Raw genomic sequence first — 15,159 nt, 5'->3', positions numbered from 1 at the left:
AGTATAATATAATTAGTTCTTTTAATGAGACTCACTCACACTGAACCAGCATCTGTATCGACTCACTTTATATTTTATTACAGTACAACACAATACAAATAAACAGCATTAAATATTCACCAGCGATTGTCTGATTGTTGAGTAAAAGTCTCGTGGGAAGTGAAGCGTTCACACCACGACACCGCGAACCCAGCGGTCCTTCATCCTCTCCTTCTTCTTCCTCTCGCGGTGCTCGGACACCTTCCGCTGGAAGAACCCTGAGAGAGAAGCACAACACACACAATAAAGCTTCTTCTGTTCTCTTCAAAGGTTAAACGCTTCTTCTTTTGGCCTCTCTGGGTTTATCATTACAATAACCTTTTCTGGAACTAAACAGAACCCGTGTTTAACCCTCCGAACCATATACAGGTCATTTATTAACCATTCAGGGTGTGATGTTACATCCAGAGATCCAGGGGTCAAATACTTCTGACCTTTTCCCATAATTATTCATGGGGATACACGATATATCGGCCACCATACCGGTATCGGCCGAAATGTGTTCATTTTTAATGTTATAAATCGCTATCGGCCTGATAAGGACATTCGGCCAATATATTAAAGCTGATAAATACTGTATTATTTCCTCCAGCTGAGACTCTTCAGATGTGCACTATTCATCATGATGGTTTTAAATTGCTTGAAATATGATTGTGATCACTTCAAAAAAGTAAAATACAGTTCAGTGCAACACAAGTCTGTCATATCGGCTACATAAAATCATAATGAGAAGAGAACATCATTATAATGGTGTGTTTGGGACATGGATTTTAACGATGAGACTTTTGATTTTGCAATCAGGCTCTCAAAAATTATTAAAAAAAATTGGATTTAGATTTATCGTCCGATATATCGGCTTTTAAATATAAAGAATTATCGGTATCGGCCAAAATTTTCATATCGGTGCATCTCCAATTCTTTATGTCTGTCCTGTTTAGGTTTTATGGTGAATTGTATATATTTGGTTTCCAGAGCATTCTGGGAACATTAGTGTTTGTGGTTATAAAAATAAGTACGCTAAAAGGAGCGTTCCACGAATGTTATGATGTTGCTATTTATGTGAAATTGAAATTTCACGTCAGGGTAGTTCTGTCTGAATCAATCTGCAAACAATTGGAATTTCTGGCAGTAAATAACCTCAGGATAACTGTTGTTGGGTGTTATAGACCTCCATCTGCCCCAAATTATGCCTTATAGTCTCTGATACAACTTTTAAAGGGGCTATATGTAGTTTTCAGCGGCCTCTAGCGGTGATGTCTCGACTCTTTGACTCGTCTAGAATCTCTTTTGACCGCTTCAGAGTGGCTGGCGACGGGCATGCTCAAACATGTCCTTAAAACAACCCTTAACGTTCGTTTTCAAAACTGTGCAACTCACCGAGTGGTTAGTGGTGTTCGTTGATGTTCCAAAACAAGTAGAGTAGCGAAATACAGTTTCTGTCGTGTTTTATTTGGCATTTTGTAAAATCCCATTGATTTCTGTTGGAGGACTCATTGCTGGTTGATATTTCTGCGCTTCAGACTCAAATATCGAGCGGAAGTTTATACGCGGTCGTGAGGTATCTGAAAAAATAGTTCCACTATAGCAAATAACACGGATTGAAATCATACATTGCGCTGATATATGTAAGGGTTAATGCCCTTTGAGGTGTCCATTGTCAGGTATTAATGGACGACGGCGAGGCGTGAACCGTCCGGCACGCAGCGGAGGTCCATTAATCCCTGACAGTGGACACCTCGTCGGGCATTAACCCGCTTATACCATGGTCACTTGCCAAATAACACATTTTTAAAACATTAGTTTATATTTTAATTAGTTTTACAATCGAAATCTAAAGTTTTTACAAACAATAACTTGGTTTCCCTGGTTAAGCCTGACGGTTGATTTAGCAACCGGAGATATTTACAGTCCGCTCAGCTCGTAGAACCCTTCAGTTTACTGCCTGTTGCTATGGTTACTCACAGCTGATATAGAGTACTGCCTGTTGCTATGGTTACTCACAGCTGATGTAGCCAGCGCATTTATTTATTAATTCCGAACGGTAAACAGTCAGTTTCACCAGAACTCCTTTACTAGGTGTCCTCAAGGGTGCAGGGATTTGTATTATTTTGAAGCACCCCTGGACGCCGCCATTGGCTAACGGAACCCCACCTGCAGTTAGCATCCCATTGACTCCCATTCATTTTGGCGTCACTTTGACAGCGAATAACTTTACATCTGAGGCGTTTAAAGACTCCATTTGTCCATTATTTATTTCTAAAGAAACACGTCAATGTATAAAATGCTCCATTACCTTGTATCTTACGTTATGGCCCTGTAGAAGCAGTTTTTGTAAAAGTAGGCTAACAATTGCGTCACAGCCACGCGACTCTCTGTCGCACAGTAGAGAATTACCGTATGGACAGGAGGAGAAGCTCGCGGGCAATCGGGAGGACGTCGAGGCAAAATGACAAAGTAATTAATCAGAACACCTACAAAAAGTTTCTCCTGCTCCAAGATCATGGACAGCTCCTCCTCACGCTCTCCGTCTCTGCGAGTTTCGGAAGGTAATGATTCAGATTGATCTTGGCACAGCTACTAGAAGACAGACGGTTTGCTCACGTCACATCTACGTCGTCGAGCTCAGTTTGAGTCTGCGCAGTACGCTGGACCCCCAGGAAGTAAGATTTTCTAATTGGCTTCACTTTGTCTCCGTTGAATCCAATGGGGTCGCTGTGTCCATTTCTTTTACTGTCTATGGGTGTCCTCTATCACTTTTTAATGGACACCCTGCAGCCAATCAGAATCGAGTATTCACCCAGACCATGGTATAATTGTTTTTAATCATCAACGAACACCACTAACCACTCGGTGAGTTGCACAGTTTTGAAAACGAACGTTAAGGGTTGTTTTAAGATGTTCGTGCATGCCGGTAGCCAGCCACTCTGAAGCGGTCAAAGGCGATTCTAAGTCGAGACAGGACCCATCGTCAACATGTCTGTGTCCACTACTCTAGTTCATCCAAAACAAACCAGAAAAGAGACTCAAAGTGCTAAATACCGGAATTATCCTTTAAGTAGATTAAATGATAGTGAAATTATTGTAGCTGGCGATCTAAACTGGAATTGGCTTAAGCCTTAAGTATCTGATGATTTTAAATCTTTTTGTGATTCTGTCCCTCTTACACAGTTGATCAATTCTCCCACACATCCAAATCTACTTTAAAGGGATACTCCACTTTTTTTGGAAATAGGCTCATTTTACAACTCCCCCAGAGTTAAACAGTTGAGTTTTATCATTTTCGAATCCATTCAGCCGATCTCCGGGTCTGGCGGTACCACTTTTAGCATAGCTTAGCATAATGAATTGAATCGGACAAGACCATTAGCATCTCTCTCAAAAAAATTAACAAAGAGTTTCGATATTTTTCCTATTTAAAACTTGACTCTTCTGTAGTTACATCGTGTACTTAAACCGACGGAAAATGAAAAGTTGCGATTTTCTAGGCTGATATGGCTAGGAACTATACTCTCATTCCTGCGTAATAATCAAGAAACTTTGCTGCAGTACCATGAGGTGACGCAGGCGTAATGATATGACGCAGCGCCTGCCGCCTGATAATAGGCTACCGAGCTGGGGACTATTATCAGGCGCTGCGTCATATCATTACACCTGCTGGACTCATGGTACTGCAGCAAAGTTTCTTGATTATTATGCAGGAATGAGAGTAGAGTTCCTAGCCATATCAGCCTAGAAAATCGCAACTTTTCATTTTCCGTCGGTTTAAGTACACGATGTAACTACAGAAGAGTCAAGTTTTAAATAGGAAAAATATCGAAACTCTTTGTTAATTTTTTGGAGAAAGATGCTAATGGTCTTGTCCGGTTCAATTCATTATGCTAAGCTATGCTAAAAGTGGGACCCCCAGACCCGGAGATCGGCTGAATGGATTCCAAAATGATAAAACTCAACTGTTTAACTCTGGGGGAGTTGTAAAATGAGCCTATTTCCCAAAAAAGTGGAGTATCCCTTTAAGTCTACTTTAATTGATTAGATTCTGACTAATGTTCCTCATAAATTCTCATCTGTTGGTGTTTTTTTGCAATGGCATAAGAGTGACCATTGTGTTGTGGCTGCCAGCAGGAACACTAAGGTCCCTAAATCAAAATCACGTGTCATTCGTAAGAGGAATCTTAAACATTTTAATGAACAGGGGTTTTATCATGATTTGTTTCATTTCAGTTGGAGTCGAATAGAGCTTATCCCTGATGTGGAGACAGCTTGGACATTTTTTAATGAGGGTTTTACACAAATCATAAGTACACATGCCCCACTTAGGAGATATAGAGTAAAGGGGCGTGATAACCCTCGGTTTTCCACAGAGTTAGCAGAAATTATTCATAAACGTAACTCGGCTTGGGCAAAAGCAAGGAAAACAGGTTCTACATCTTGACTGGCTTGCATTTCGACAGCTAAGAAACAAATGCACCTCTTTTATTAAGACAGCCACATCTGAAGATTACTTGTCTATCACCACTCAAAATTTAAATGATCCCAGAAGATTTTGGAAAACCATAAAATCCCTTTCTGTAAGCTAAAACTCGCAAGTAGTGCCCACCTTTGTTATGAAGGATTCAGTTGCTGCTCATGACAAAATGGAGATCTTGAATAGTTTTAATGATCATTTCATATCTTCAGGTTCTCTGTTTGATTGCGTCTGTGAATCCCTGTACTGACAAGCTAGGATATGTTGATCAGTCTTTTAATTTCGTACCATTTTCGGTGCGGGAAGTTCTTGTGTGTGATCAATTAAAGGAGTTTTTATACTCAAATGACGTTTTATCTACATATCAATCAGGCTTCAGAAAAAGACATAGCACCATCACAGCTGCAATGAAGGTGGTAAATTACGTTTTGGTTGCACTTGACAAGAAGCAACATTCGGCATTACTCTTTATTGACCCGTCCAAAGCTTTCGATACAGTTGATCAGGAAGTTTTGATACTTAGACTTGTTAACTCAGGACTTTCAGAGCAAGCAGTTGCTTGGTTCTCAAATTACCTTAGTGATCAGTCTCAGTGTATTAGATGTGATGGTCTATGTTCCAGTACTGTAGCAGTCACTTAGGGTGTACCACAGGGCTCTGTATTAGGTCCACTTTTATTCACTATTTATATAAACAATATGGGTCAAAATGTGTTAAATGATAATATGCTGATGATACTGTCATATATTGCAGTGCGTCAACTCTTGTACAAGCAATCGAATATTTGCAAAATGCGTTTATTGAAGTCCAAAACACCCTTATGCAGCTGAAATGAGCTTTAAATGGAGATAAGACCAAACGTATGTTGTTTACTAAAGCTAGGACCAGGCCACAAAGCCTCCCTCCGATCGCCACTATGGGGGGGGAAGTGAAATAGAGGTTGTTAATTCCTATAAATACCTGGGTCTTTTGATTGATGACTCCCTGACCTGGTGAAAAAGCTGAGGCTAAAATACTCGTACGGAAATGGGAAAGAAGGCATTTCTGTATTCTGCACCTTCAGCATGATGGAATACGTTGCAAAAGGACTTGAAACTCACTGAATTAATCTTGCTAAACGCATTTAAATCCAAAATGAAAGACGTAGAGGCAGATGCCTTAATATGTAAATGTTTTTAGATTGTAAAAATGATTTTAAACGATTTTATGAAGTGTTAGTTTTCTGTGTTATTTTGTCTGTACCTATGTGTTTGTGTTATTTTGTATATGCTGCTGCCTGTCTTGGCCAGGTCACCCTTGGAAAAGAGGTTCTTAATCTCAATGGGATTCTCCTGGTTAAATAAAGGTTTAAAAAAAAGATTTGGTTCCCAGAAAAATAGAGCGCAAAAGTCTGGAAGTAAAAAATGAAACCTCACTGAGCTTAAGCTGGTCTATTCTCTTCTAGAAACACACTTCGTTGCATTATTGTCCTGTAATCTCTGTAAAGCTGCTTTGAAACACTCTGTGTTGTAAAAAGCGCTGTATAAATAAAGGTGACTTGACTTGTAACGCTTTCACTTCATTAAATCCCTATGGGAGAAACCAATGGGAGAAATAGCTCTGGAACCAGTGCAAACCAAATCTCAGAATACACCATTCCAATGGAATAAAAGCACTGGGAATGATTACGCATTATGGTTTTGAAGTAAAAGGTTCACAGGGTTAATAAAACAGGAAAGAACCCAAAAACTGAGCTCTGTTTGGTTGAGTATATATACATATATATTCAAACGCGCATATCTATAGACTTAACACGTAATATGCATGTGCACGCCGGTGTAACTAGAGTTCTGGAAGCATTAGTTCTTACCGTTGGGGTTGGGCTGCTTCTCCTCGTCCTGTATGAAGAGGTCGAACATCTGCGTCTGGATGAAGAGTTTGATGAAGCTCAGGTGCGAGCGATGATCCACGGCCTTCAGAAAGCTCTTCTTATGGAACTGGCGGCTCTTGACGTGTTCTGAGAAATGGCCCACGGTGTTGATGAAGACGGTCATGAAGGTCTCGGACACCAGCCGGTTCAGCTCGTCTGTGGCTGCCGGAACACACAACAACAGGAAGTGAGCGGGAGTCGAACAGGAAGTGGGCGTGATTACCGTAGGGCTGAACTCACTGGCGTGGCGTGTGCGCGCGGACAGTCTCGTCAGAAGCTCCGCCCTCAGTTTAGCGGGCAGGAGCGACTCCTCGTCGCCAATCTGAAAACACACAGTCGTTACTGTTTCTAGGGCGTTGCCATGCGGTCGCTAGGGTGCTCTGGCTTGTTAGTGTACTTCTATCATGGTTGCAAGGGTGTTGCTATACAGTGGATAATGTGTTCTACAGTTATTAGAGTGTCTTTAACACGTTGCTAGGTTGTTCTGGCTTGTTGCCATGGCGTGGCCATTAAGTTGTTGTGAGTGGTTGTACGCGTACTGCTATCATGGTTGCTAGGGCGTTGCTATACAGCGGATAATGTGTTATACAATTCCTAGAGTTTTTTTTCACACGTTGCTATGTGGTTGCTAGGCTGTTTTGGTTTGTTACCAGGATGTGGGTATTAAGTCATTTTGAGTGATTGTTATTGTACTGATGTCATGGTTGCTAGGGCGTTGCTATACTGTGGATAATGTGTTTTACAGTTGCTAAAGTGTTTTGAACACGTTGCTATGTGGTTGCTAGGCTGGTGAGGCTTGTTACCATTAAGTTGTGAAAGGCTGTAAGCGCACTGCTATCATGGTTCTACTATTATGGTTGCTAGGGTCTTGCTATTCAGTTGATAATGTGTTCTACAGTTGCTAGAGTGTCTTTAAACACATTGCTATGTGGTTGCTAGGGTGTTCTGGGTGGTTTTCAAACCATTGCTATACAGTTGCTTATATGTTCAGAATGTTTTAATGCAGTGCTATGCGGTTGCTATGGTGTTCTTGGTTGTGCATATGTTATTGGTGGATGGTTGCTAAGTTGTTTTGATTCGTTTTTAGCACGATGCTGTTCGGTTGCTAGGAAGTTCTGGGTGGTTGCTAAGTAGCTGCTTTTTAGTGTTTTTAGAAAGGAGGGGTTTATTTTGCAATGTGTTTGCTAGGTTGTTTTGGGTGACTGGAACAACAAACACAGTGTCTCAGCAGACAGTCATGAGACTCATGTGAAACTTCATGAGAATAAATGAAATCAGAGAGACTGTGTGTGTGTGAGTGAGAATGTGTGTGTGTGTGTGTGTGTGTGTGTGTGTGTGTGTGTGTGTGTGAGACTCACTCTTGTGATGAATCTAGTTTCTGCTCCAGCCGACAGATCAACAATCATCAACTGAGAAACACAAGCCGAGAACATGATAAGCGATTTGTGTTCCATGAATACACACTCATGAATAACAGTAATCAGAGGGTGACTGACGTCGCTGTGGTCCGTCAGCAGATCCAGCATGTTCTTCTGGACTCCCAGCAGGAACGGCGTCGGTGCCGCACACACGTCAATCAGAACCGTGGGAACGATCGAGATGAAGGTGTGCTGCCACACGAACGGATACAGGAGAGCAGCTACAGCGTGAAGAACCTGCGAGAGAGTGCTGAACACACACACACACACACACACACACACACACACACTCATTAACACACACGCACTCCCTCAAGTCATCCTAGGTGTATATGACATTCTTCTTTCAGACGAATACAGAGTATATTAATAAATGTCCTGGCTCTTTCTGTTTTGAAGTCCATAAAAGTGCATCTGTCCATCATAGAAGTGCATCTGTCCATCATAAAAGTACATCTATCCATCATAGAAGTGCATCTGTCCATCATAAAAGTGCATCTGTCCATCATAGAAGTGCATCTGTCCATCTTAAAAGTGCATCTATCATCATAAAAGTACATCTATCCATCTTAAAAGTGCATCTATCATCATAAAAGTACATCTATCCATCATAAAAGTGCATCTGTCCATCATAAAAGTGCATCTGTCCATCATAAAAGTGCATCTGTCCATCATAGAAGTGCATCTGTCCATCATAAAAGTACATCTATCCATCATAAAAGTGCATCTGTCCATCATAAAAGTGCATCTGTCCATCATAGAAGTGCATCTGTCCATCATAAAAGTGCATCTATCATCATAAAAGTACATCTATCCATCATAAAAGTGCATCTGTCCATCATAAAAGTGCATCTGTCCATCATAGAAGTGCATCTGTCCATCATAAAAGTGCATCTGTCCATCATAGAAGTGCATCTGTCCATCTTAAAAGTGCATCTATCATCATAAAAGTACATCTATCCATCTTAAAAGTGCATCTATCATCATAAAAGTACATCTATCCATCATAAAAGTGCATCTGTCCATCATAAAAGTGCATCTGTCCATCATAAAAGTGCATCTGTCCATCATAGAAGTGCATCTGTCCATCATAAAAGTACATCTATCCATCATAAAAGTGCATCTGTCCATCATAAAAGTGCATCTGTCCATCATAGAAGTGCATCTGTCCATCATAAAAGTGCATCTATCATCATAAAAGTACATCTATCCATCATAAAAGTGCATCTGTCCATCATAAAAGTGCATCTGTCCATCATAGAAGTGCATCTGTCCATCATAAAAGTACATCTATCCATCATAAAAGTGCATCTGTCCATCATAAAAGTGCATCTGTCCATCATAAAAGTGCATCTGTCCATCATAAAAGTGCATCTGTCCATCATAAAAGTGCATCAGTCCATCATAAAAGTGCATCTGTCCATCATAAAAGTGCATCTGTCCATCATAAAAGTGCATCTATCATCATAAAAGTGCATCTGTCCATCATAAAAGTGCATCAGTCTATCATAAAAGTGCATCTATCCATCATAAAAGTGCATCTGTCCATCATAAAAGTGCATCTGTCCATCATAAAAGTGCTAAGATGACTTGAGGATGAGTAAATCATGGGCTAATTCTTATTTTAAAGTGAACTACTCCTTTAATACACACACTCATTTACACACTCATATTAACACATTTACACACACTCATTAACACACACTCATTATCACACACACACAAAAATACTACCGGAACCAACACCACAGTAAAAGTGCGCTCTGTAAAGCAATGCAGCTGATTGGCTGCCAGTCACCTGAGCTCCTCCGAGAGGAAGATGATGCGTCGCTCCATCACCGCTGCGCTGAACACCATCAGCAGCTCCTCATCCGTCAGGAAGCGGAAGAGCGACCGGAAGTCCACGTGTTCCAGCCAGGAGTCTGCGGGCCGCGTCAGACTGATGACCTGAGATCAGAGCTAGCGTTATCTACACCACAGCAGTGTGTGTGTGTGTGTGTGTGTGTGTGTGTGTGTGTGTGTGTGCGGCGATGATGCGCACCTCTGTTCCCGCCTCCGGGATGAAGCTGCTGATCCGGACGGTGTGTCCCGGCGCTGGCAGCGGTGCCTCCCGCAGGCTCTGCATGAACGGGTAGATCATGGCTTTGGAGATCAGCCTCCGCTTCTCCACCTCGTCGAAGATCTGCTCACACACACACACAAACACACACACACACACTGATCTGTTTACAGGAGCTTCTCAGTAGGGGCTTTTGCACCGGAGGAACCTTCTCATAGTTCCTAGAACTATTGGCGGAAGTCGGATTTTGGTGTGTTCGCACCGCAGGAACTAGGAACGATTTTAGTTCTAGGAGCTCCTTTTGGAGGAACTTATTTACTCCTACTTCAGAGTCGCTCTAAACCAGCGCTATAGGAACTATCCGTGACGTTAGTGCTCTCTGATTGGCCGAAACCACACAAAACACCAAAACCCGCCATTTAAACACACAGATTATAGCCTATATATTTACTCCAGAAACATGTAAAACAGTGATAGATGAAGCTCTTAATCTTTACGCTGAGGAGAAAATCCAACGCAACTTTGAGGAGACCAAGAGAAACATGATGATGTATTTCTGCTCAGCAACACTGGACATCAAACACACGACATACGCTAATAACCTTTCATTACTGTCTACTTTCTATGTATGACAGTTGAGAATGTGAATGTGAACACAGAGAATGTGAGCTCAGTCGTTCTCAGCGCCGTCAAAATAAAAGTCACAACAACAAGCGTGTCTTACGTCACTTCAGAGCTCCTACTGACGCTGTGAATGAAACCAGGAAAACAATAGGTTACTGTCATAACTCCGGTTCTCTTTCATCATCTCGTGTTTGAGATCCACCTATGGGAGAGACATGGACAGCTCCCAGATTTCCCAATACACACACAATGAGGTCCTGTAAGGCAAAGAAGGACGGTCGTCTGTGCCTGTTCCATAATCATGAACCTGCAATCCTGCAATCCTGACGCACACACGTTCTTTTACTCCAATGGGTAATTGAAAAAGTAAAAGGGGGGAATCACAGGGAAGGGCAAAGAAGACCCCATCCCAGAATTTGCTACCGAGTATCTGGCCGGTAGTAACACACAAAGGTATGAGGAGAAACCCAAATGGCAGCAGAGCAGATGTCCTGCAGTGACACTCCCCTAAACAAAGCCCAAGAGGCGGCTAAGCCCCTCGTGGAATTAGCTCTGATGTCCCCTGGGGGCCGCACTCCCTCTGATTCATATGCTAAAGCTATAGCATCCACAAGCCAATGTGAGAGGTGTTGCTTAGATATGGGACTCCCTCTGTGAGGGTGGCGCCCATGGAATAAAGAGCTGGTCGCTCTTCCGGAAAGCACTGGTCCTGGCCATATGGTCCTGGTCCAAGGTGGAGGGTGAAAAGCTCACTGACACGTTTAGCTGACGCCAAGGCCAAGAGCAAAGCCGTCTTGAAGGACAGCAGCTTTAGGGAAATACTTCCCAGAGGCTCAAAAGGATATTGAGACAGAGCCTCCAGCACCATGGAGAGGTCCCACTCAGGAACAGTTCTCCTGACGACTGGCAAAGAGCGACGGGCACCCTTCATAAATCTGCAGATTAGAGGGTGCTGCCCGACTGTTGAGCCCTCAGAGCCCACATGACAGGCCGAAATCGCAGCCAGGTAGACCTTAATTGTGGAAAATGACCTGCCTTTTTCCATGAGGTCTTGAAGGAAACACAAAATATCAGGAACTATGCACTGATATGATGTGAGACCACACCCATCACACCACCCTTCAAACATTTGCCACGTACAAGTGTGGAAACGGCCCTGGCATTATGTATAGTAGCAATCACACGCGGCGAAAGCCCCAGTGCGCTCAGGTTCGTCCTCTCACGGGCCAGGCCCAGAGAGCCACCCTGTCCGGGTGTGGGCAATAAATCTCCCTGTTCGCTTGGGACAATAGGTCCGTGCGGGGGGGGGAGGTGCCATGGCTGGGCATATAACAGAGGGATTATCGCCGCCAGACATGGTGCTTTGGGCCACCTGGGTGCTATCAGAATGAGAGACAGGCCCTGGGTCATGGGTGGGACAGTGCATCTACCCTGAGGGGCGCGTCCACGTCCTTTAGCGAGAAGAACATACGACAATGGTAGTTTTCGTGCGAGGCGAAAAGGTCTATGGTTGCCTGTCCGAATCTCATCCATATCATACCCACTATCTGAGGGTGGAGGCGCCAATCTCCTGAGAGTGGGTTTCCCCTCGATAGAAGGACAGAATGCCTGGAACACGAGTCGTGCGTAACGACAGGAAAACCCGTCTGCTCCACACCAAAAGCTTGTGAGCTAGAGCGTGAAGTTTCAATGAGCGCACGCCGCAAGCCTGAGGAGCGACAGAAGGTGGGATAGCCTCCTCATCCTTCGAGCCTTCGAGAAGGCCTGCGTCGTCACCAGGCGTCTTGTTTGCCAATTTCGCTAAGAAGTCCTCAAGGAAAGCGGACTCGGAGCGGTCAGCCCCGGGTGCGTGATCTCGTCGCCATTTCCCCCGTCAGAGTCCGACTGTTCGAAATCCACACTCTGAGTGGCGGTCACCTTTTCCCTGCGGCGCCGGAGCTTCTTGGGAGCTTGTGCCTCCTCCGTGTGTTTGAGTGCAGACCACGCAGGTGCGGATGCCCTTCCCATAGGTGGATCTCGAACACGAGATGATGAAAGAGAACGTTCCTGAGGGAACCATCAGTTCTCGGGAACCACCCTGATTGGTTCTAGTTCCTAGAACTACCCGGTGTGAAAGCCCCTAATGTGTTTCTGTGTGTGTGTGTGTGTGTGTGTGTGTGTGTGTGTGTGTGTGTGTGTGTGTGTGTGTGGGTTCACCTTCGAGAAGAGTCCGAAACACGCCACACGGCTGATGATGCAGTACGCTTCGGGAACACGAGCGCCGCTGCCGCCCGGCTGACGGGACACACACACACAGTCCTCAGTCATTCACACACAAGATGGATATTCATGATAGAGATATGAAACGCTGATTACCAGGAGCCTCCTGCAGTATCCGTTCCTCCGGCTGCCGTCCACTTCCGTCAGGACGAAAGAGAATGTCTCGCTGCGGAGAAGCAGACACAACCGGCATCAGAGACGCAACACAAGCTACTGACGTCCAGGCGGGAAGAGGAGGATTCGCTTTAAAGATCGGGAAAACACTGTCAGAGTGCAAGAGAGTCACTCAGAGAGTCATTCAGAGAGTCACTCAGAGAGTCATTCAGAGAATCATTCAGAGAGTTATTCAGGGTCACTCAGAGAGTCACTCAGAGAGTCATTCAGGGTCACTCAGAGAATCATTCAGAGAATCATTCAGAGAGTTATTCAGGGTCACTCAGAGAGTCACTCAGAGAGTCACTCAGAGAGTCACTCAGAGAGTCACTCAGAGAGTCATTCAGGGTCATTCAGAGAGTCGCTCAGAGAGTCATTCAGAGAGTCACTCAGAGAGTCATTCAGAGAATCATTCAGAGAGTTATTCAGGGTCACTCAGAGAGTCACTCGAAGAGTCACTCAGAGAGTCACTCAGAGAGTCACTCAGAGAGTCACTCGAAGAGTCACTCAGAGAGTCACTCAGAGAGTCACTCAGAGAGTTATTCAGGGTGATTCAGAGAGTCGCTCAGAGATTCACTCAGAGAGTTGCTCAGAGAGTCATTCAGAGAGTCACTCAGAGAGTCACTCAGAGAGTTATTCAGGGTCATTCAGAGAGTCGCTCAGAGAGTTATTCAGGGTCATTCAGAGAGTTGCTCAGAGAGTTATTCAGGGTCATTCAGAGAGTCGCTCAGAGAGTCACTCAGAGAGTCATTCAGAGAATCATTCAGAGAGTTATTCAGGGTCACTCAGAGAGTCACTCGAAGGGTCACTCAGAGAGTCACTCAGAGAGTCACTCAGAGAGTCACTCAGAGAGTCATTCAGGGTCATTCAGAGAGTCGCTCAGAGAGTCACTCAGAGAGTCACTCAGAGAGTCACTCAGAGAGTTATTCAGGGTCATTCAGAGAGTCGCTCAGAGAGTCATTCAGAGAGTCGCTCAGAGAGTCATTCAGAGAGTCACTTAGAGAGTAATTCAGAGAGTCACTCAGAGAGTAATTCAGAGAGTCACTCAGAGAGTCATTCAGAGAGTCACTCAGAGAGTTATTCAGGGTCACTCAGAGAGTCATTCAGAGAGTCATTCAGAGAGTCACTCAGAGAGTCACTCAGAGAGTCACTCAGAGAGTCACTCAGAGAGTCACTCAGAGAGTCACTCAGAGAGTCATTCAGAGAGTCATTCAGGGTCACTCAGAGAGTAATTCAGAGAGTCACTCAGAGAGTAATTCAGAGAGTCACTCAGAGAGTAATTCAGAGAGTCACTCAGAGAGTCACTCAGAGAGTCATTTGATTATTAATGGATCATTTGATTGAGATTGGTTCAGGATTCAAAGATTCAAACAGAATAATTCAAAGATTAATTTTTCTCTGAATGAGACTAATCTCATTCTGAGAATGGTTTCAAGATTTGGTCAAAGACCTATTCAGAGGGTCATTCAGGGAATCATTTAAGGAAACATTCAGAGATTGATGATTGATTCAGAGAGATTCATTCACAAAATCCTTTGGAGAAAGATTCAGCAAATGATTCAGACAGACAGTGATTCAAAGAGTCATTAAAGTAATAATTTGGAGAATCATTCAGAGATAGATTAATATATTTAGTCAGAGAGTGATTCAGAGATTGAATGAATGATTCAAAGAGTCATGCAGAAAATTAATTTGAAGAATCATCGGGAGATTGAACCAGCGAATAATTTAGTCAGAGATTTATATTGATTTATGGTCAAGTGACTCATGATTCTTCACCTAAACACATGATGTGCCGGATGTGAGGGTGTTTTGTGTGTTTGGAGTGTTTACAGCATGTTGCTATGGTGTCCTGGCTGGTTGCCAGGCATAATCAGCGGCGTTTGATCAAACACAAAATGAGCATAAACACACACACACACACATACACACACACACATCCTGTGACGTTTGTGTGTTTTCCATCAGCATCAGTGTGCAAAAGTGTGAAGACGCACATGTGGTTAGAGACCAGGTGAAAGTGTGAAACAGGATGTGTGTGTGTGTGTGTGTGTGTGTGTGTGTGTGTACCTGCTGTACTCGGTCAGAGGCGCCCAGTTGATTCCCTCAGGAAAGCAGAAGAGATGAGCGGCCTTCATGCACTTCTCCTCTTCCTCTCGCTGCAGTCGCCCCATTGCCTCACGCTACACACACACACACACACATACACACACACACAGGTCAGTATATATAA

The 15,159-nt window shown here is 43.7% G+C and overlaps 1 protein-coding gene across 1 annotated transcript in view; it reads right to left on the bottom strand.

Moving 5' to 3' along the window:
- Positions 1 to 57: 57 nt before the first annotated feature.
- Positions 58 to 15,159, bottom strand: part of dennd2db (DENN/MADD domain containing 2Db) — a 20,958-nt gene continuing 5,856 nt past the window's right edge. The window contains exons 5-14 of the mRNA XM_084417195.1: positions 14,997 to 15,109; positions 12,870 to 12,939; positions 12,711 to 12,788; positions 9,873 to 10,013; positions 9,630 to 9,778; positions 7,910 to 8,081; positions 7,772 to 7,822; positions 6,654 to 6,735; positions 6,354 to 6,575; positions 58 to 257 (exon numbers count right to left, since the gene is read on the bottom strand). Of these exons, the coding sequence (XP_084273321.1) occupies positions 169 to 257; positions 6,354 to 6,575; positions 6,654 to 6,735; positions 7,772 to 7,822; positions 7,910 to 8,081; positions 9,630 to 9,778; positions 9,873 to 10,013; positions 12,711 to 12,788; positions 12,870 to 12,939; positions 14,997 to 15,109 (1,167 nt within the window). The 3' untranslated portion in view covers positions 58 to 168. The remainder of the gene's footprint in view (positions 258 to 6,353; positions 6,576 to 6,653; positions 6,736 to 7,771; positions 7,823 to 7,909; positions 8,082 to 9,629; positions 9,779 to 9,872; positions 10,014 to 12,710; positions 12,789 to 12,869; positions 12,940 to 14,996; positions 15,110 to 15,159) is intronic.

Source organism: Rutilus rutilus (genome assembly GCF_951802725.1).
Source record: "Rutilus rutilus genome assembly, chromosome: 8".
NCBI lineage: Eukaryota > Metazoa > Chordata > Actinopteri > Cypriniformes > Leuciscidae > Rutilus > Rutilus rutilus.
The sequence above is the reverse complement of the archived record's forward strand: the minus strand, read 5'-3'. Positions and strand labels throughout refer to the sequence as shown.